We start from the raw sequence: 5246 nt of genomic DNA on the forward strand, positions 1-5246 counted from the left end.
TAAAATAAAAAATATTCCCTCCTCATTATTATCTGGTACCTCGTGTACCGTTGGTCGTTTATCTTTCTGACGTCAGCTGAGGGAAACTGTTCCGTCTCTTCTTCAGTCGGCTGCATCTGGAAAACTGAGAAAGACTAAAACACGTCACATAAATATACAGTTTGTCTCTTTCACAGGGTTTTTACTGGATGATAAAACACCAACTTTAATTTAAATCAAACAATATGCCCAATACTGTAAGTGTTAAATCTTTAAACAGCGCCATCCACAGGTCTGACGACATAATTAATAACTTTGCGCCATCAGTCTCATTTACGTGTCAGTTTAAGTTTTAATTTGACAGTTTTCCGAGCAGAGACTTTAATAACATGATACAGTTCAGAGAAATGACAACATGAGTGACAAGCGCTGCAACGAGCAGAGAATCACATTTCAAACAATAAAACTCAGTACAACATCATAAACAGCATCATGTACAGTAACAAGAGACAAATCTAAATTCATATTAAATGTCTTCGTCTCGGGAAATTCCCGTCGTCTTGTGCAGTAAATTCACTATTTTACTTTTCTTTTTAGTAAGTAGTAGTAAGTTAATAACTTTGAGCATTTAAAGCTGCACTGGTTGATTTATGGCCACCAGGGGGCAGCAGAACAAGATGAACAAAAACTCTCTCTTACACTGATGCGAAGTTTTTAGTCTCCGCCTCCTCCGGAGAAAAATATCTCCCTCGTAGTTTTTGTCCGAAACCCCCAAAACAACGAAGAGGCTCAATTTGATTCATCGTGAATATAAAAATATTATGTGTCATATTTGCAGCTTTAAATGCAAAGTCATAAAAAAAGTCATGCAGAGCAGCAAGTGTTAGGAAATATTGGTTAAATAGATTGATTTTTATAAATCATTGATAATAACATATTGGTGACGTAACATTTTTGGCACTTTGAGTGAACAGATACTCGAACACACATCGGACGGTTCAGAAACGAGTTCTAAAGGTCCGGTCGCGCCGACGATGTTTAATACGACGGAACTTATTTACTGACTAATTTCAGAACGTAGCTAGCGGTTAGCTTGGTTCTGGCGGGACCGGACCTTAACCCTTAATGTTCCAGACCTTATGCTGCGTTCAGGTCACATGACATGATTCACAAGATGATTCACATTCACAGAGAATCCACGGTTTTAATGAAATGGAATGAAACTTCGGTTTAATCAGATTAAACGACAGACTTTGGTCGGCCGTGTTCCACTTTCCCCCAAAAATTATCTGTGTGAATTAAAAAGCTTTCTTCGCGTGAACCGTAATTTATAAATCAGAAAATGGGAGTTGCGATAATTCCCATTTGACTTGAACGCAGCGTGATTATACATGAAATAACAGAAAAACAATCTGAAACTCAACTGGTCAAAAATTTTGTTCCACAAAATCACATTAAACATCGACAGTCCACACAGAAGAGTTGACCACGACTCATCTCGTCTTCCTGGTTCACTAAAGGTCTTGGCGAAGTTCGAGGCCCAAACGTGATTGAATTTTTAAAAACTCTATAAAGTTTTAAAAGACCTTATAAAGTCGTGAGGTACAGTACTTGTGTTTCTTTACATTGGTTTGGTTCCAGCTTCACTTCAACACTTTTCCTGATGAAAACATCAACATGGTTTCGTTAAAAGAGCTCGAGGGATGAGGTCAACTCACCTCGTGTTTCATCTTTATGTTTTCTGTAATTATTGCTCCCTCAGAAATCCAGCTGCCTCAGAGTGTGAACAAGAGTTCACCTTCACACAAACGCAGACCTAAATGGTGTGTTTGATTCGTGCTGCCTGTGACGCCAGCTGGGTGGAGTTTGTCCTGACGAGACTTTAACTGTGTTCAGCCATAAAGATGGCCGACATGAAAGCCCTGAAAAATGAGGCCAAATCATCCTGATCGCCCCCTGGTGACTGGCTGCAGTACAGGTCATAAGCCCCGCCCCCCTCCATGTAAGCAGACATTAAATAAATGTTTCCACAGACGGTTTCTGTCATGTGAGGTAGTTCTTATCAAGTGATCTGTAACCTCACTAACTCCACCCGCCTGCTGCAGCACGCAGGTCAAATCAAACACCATCAGACACTTGTTAAACTCTTCCCTGTTTTATTCTGTGTCTCAGCACTAAAGGCACTTTAACCACTGAAGAGTTTTACCACAAAACGACTTCATCGAAAAAAAGTTCAGACTGGAGAACATTGTTATATTTGAGATTAAAACCCCCTGATCAGTGGGACGTCGTCAGTGTGACGTCGTCAGTGTGACGTCGTCAGTGAGGTCGAGTGGACGGAACTGGATCTTTACGCTTCGAGTCGAACCAGTCAAACTACAGAAATCTTTCTTTTCACGAGTCAACCCGGAGTTTGCAGCTTCAATGTATCGACACTCTTCAACCACACTTGTGATTTCTACGCGTCGTCTTGGAATAAAACTCTTAATTCAGTTTCGTCAGGAGAACAAAACTCCCTGAATCTAACTCCTGCAGTTAAAAGTGATTCGAGGTCGATCGACTACAACGTTTGGAGTTCTTTTCTTTTCTGTCAGAAGAACTCACAGCTCCTGTTTCAACTGACGTGAAGCTTCACTGCCTCTTGTTGCTGGTTCTGTCTTTTCTTTTGACCTGAATTGTTTCTTCCGGTCGCTGAACGTTTGCTCACGTTGGAACGACCCAAACCAGCCAAGTTCAACTACGAGCAACAGAAGAAACGGTAACAGTCTCTTAGAAACACATCTGCTACATTTGTCATGTCTTTGTGTTTGATAGGATTTTTATCTAAACTACGGCGACTCGAGTTCCTTCGGCATTTTACCAGAAAACAACCGTGTTTCCAGCCGCAGACTGTGAATAAAGACGGACGAGCCAGATCGTCATGATCGCCCCCTGGTGGCTGTCGCCAAGCAACAGAGCAGCAGTCACCTACCGATCCACCGATTGGCCGTTGGATCTTCGTCGCCCGGGACTGGAAAGACGCATTTGAAGGAGCCGACGAGATGTGGACGGCCGAGTCGCGCCGCTGCGACGCAATCCGACTTCACATGTTGCCTCTGGAGGAGGCGGAGCCTGAATTGGGCTCCAGGTCGCCACATGGCGTCACCAGCACGAGATGGCGGTGACCTTATCCGAGATATTTTAGCTTTGCTGTATCTTTATTTACAGTCTACGGTTCCAATGTTTCCAGCCTCGTTTAATTTAAATTCTCTCCGAATCAGAAGCGACGCAGCTTTTCTGGTCGACGCCTCGGAGCAGAAAACTCAGATCCACGTTCAGAAACGGATCATTTGGGGGTTTTTCGCAGTCGAACGGTCGTTGTTGCTGTGAAATGTTTTCCGGAGCTCGGCGACTCTTGGTCCTTTAAGTGCAAACGTACATGCAAACATTAAGTGAAACGTTGAATATTCATCTTCTCGTCTCGTCTCGTCCCTTTTACTCGTTTCTTGACGTGATGTCCTGGAGAAAAAAAACAGAATCAGAAGAAAAAACGTTAACATCGTCTCTTCGCTGGCCGCCGACACGAGTCCAGTCAAATCTGTTTCAGGTTGTTTTTTTCCGACTCTCACCTCCGTCTTCGCCCGCCTCCACTCGCCCATCGGCCCCGACTTCGTCAGGACTGAAAGACACAAAACCGCCGGTCAGATGTTTCCCTTCAAACATCACAATAACGTCACGACTCACGAGAATCGATTTGCGAATTAATCGTTCATCAGAATTTCAACTAGTCAAAATGACGACGTGCGACGTAACAGTTTGTGATACTTACACATAAACGTGGTGATCGTCAGGAACACGCTGGACGCGACGGTCGAGCTCCACCACACACACCTGCAGCCGAGGACACACACACTCTCAGAAAACATCAAAGTCTACAGACGCACACACACACACTCCCTCACACACACTCTCTCTCACAGTCGCTCAGGTGTGAAAGAGAAATGCTCAGAAATGAAATCAGAGTTTTACCCGGAGTAAAGAGCCGTGGCGATGAAGACGGTGAGGATGAGGAGGAGGAAGGCCTTCATCGTCAACCCTGACACAACAAAAACAAACGCATCAGAGACACAACAACACGATGATGACGAAGATGACGAAGATGAAGATGCAGCTGACCCGTGGGCTCAGGTGAGGCCTGACAGCAGCAGGCGTTGGCGTAGAAGGCAGACGGAGGCGGGACTTCAGAGAGACCGCCCACCGACTGGGCGAACCGCTCCTTTGACTGACAGATCTCAGAGCAAATCTCCTCCTGGACGAGCAGCGTCGGGGGCGGAGACACTTTGTCGGGAGGGGGCGGGGCCTCCGTCGGGTCTGAGGACAGGAGAGGGGGGGAAAGAAACGGAGTGATTCTTCGTCCTCATTTGTCCACACCTGTTACATTAAATAAGGTGTTCTAGCAGACAGTTAGCATTACCAGTTAGCATTCATGAGAGGACGGCAGGTGTGTCTGCAGACGTTTAGCGTTAGCATTAGCTGTTAGCATTTCAAGAGAGGACGGCAGGTGTGTCGGCAGACGGTTAGCCTTAGCATTAGCTGTTAGCATTTCAAGAGAGGACGGCAGGTGTGTCAGCAGACGGTTAGCGTTAGCATTAACAGTTCTTCCACCGGTCAACCAAGTGTGTTATTTTGCATACGATGAATATTCATAGTTTCAGAATTCCTCAGTGAGGGAGAGAGAGTTGATGGTTTCAGCCCCATTTCAGAGGTAAACCATGTTAAACAAATTATTACACATAGCAGATTATTTGTAGTAACTTTAACAGGTGACTGGAACTCGGGCGAGTGAAGCAACACGAATAACTAGAAGATGCGAAATTCGCGTTGCATGATTCACGTCCCCACGATGTTAATGAAACAACATTCGTGTCTTGAATCGTTGGTGTTATTTCATCACACGGAAAATTTCCTTTCCCCCCAAAACAGGCAGAACTTCACCGTATGTGAAGCTGCGGACGTCGTCCAGCTCGGTGCTGCTGCACAATCCGGACCAGGACTCGTCCAGCGGCGGCGCCGGGCCCTGCTGGCCGAGACCTCGCTCGTACTCTCTGTCCAGGTCCAGGTCCAGGTCCCGGTCCAGGTCCCGGTCCAGGTCCCGGTCCCGGTCCAGGTCCAGGTTCTGTCCCGTCCCGAACACGCCTCTGAACACGTTCTCGTCCAGCCACGACTGGCAGCTCTCGGTGACGTTGCTCAGGAGGCGAGCCAGCGAACTGCGAGGCCTCCGTCTGCGG

General features: G+C 46.0%; 1 protein-coding gene across 1 annotated transcript in view; it reads right to left on the bottom strand.

The window, feature by feature from the left end:
- Positions 1-311: 311 nt before the first annotated feature.
- The window catches only part of tmem71 (transmembrane protein 71), a 12204-nt gene continuing 7269 nt past the window's right edge, over positions 312-5246 (bottom strand). The window contains exons 6-11 of the mRNA XM_035634160.2: positions 4954-5246; positions 4135-4329; positions 3988-4054; positions 3788-3849; positions 3588-3637; positions 312-3477 (exon numbers count right to left, since the gene is read on the bottom strand). The exon at positions 4954-5246 is cut by the window's right edge and continues 9 nt beyond it. Of these exons, the coding sequence (XP_035490053.2) occupies positions 3454-3477; positions 3588-3637; positions 3788-3849; positions 3988-4054; positions 4135-4329; positions 4954-5246 (691 nt within the window). The 3' untranslated portion in view covers positions 312-3453. The remainder of the gene's footprint in view (positions 3478-3587; positions 3638-3787; positions 3850-3987; positions 4055-4134; positions 4330-4953) is intronic.

The sequence above is a fragment of the Scophthalmus maximus genome, chromosome 5 (genome assembly GCF_022379125.1).
Source record: "Scophthalmus maximus strain ysfricsl-2021 chromosome 5, ASM2237912v1, whole genome shotgun sequence".
In the NCBI taxonomy this organism is placed as follows: Eukaryota; Metazoa; Chordata; class Actinopteri; order Pleuronectiformes; family Scophthalmidae; genus Scophthalmus; species Scophthalmus maximus.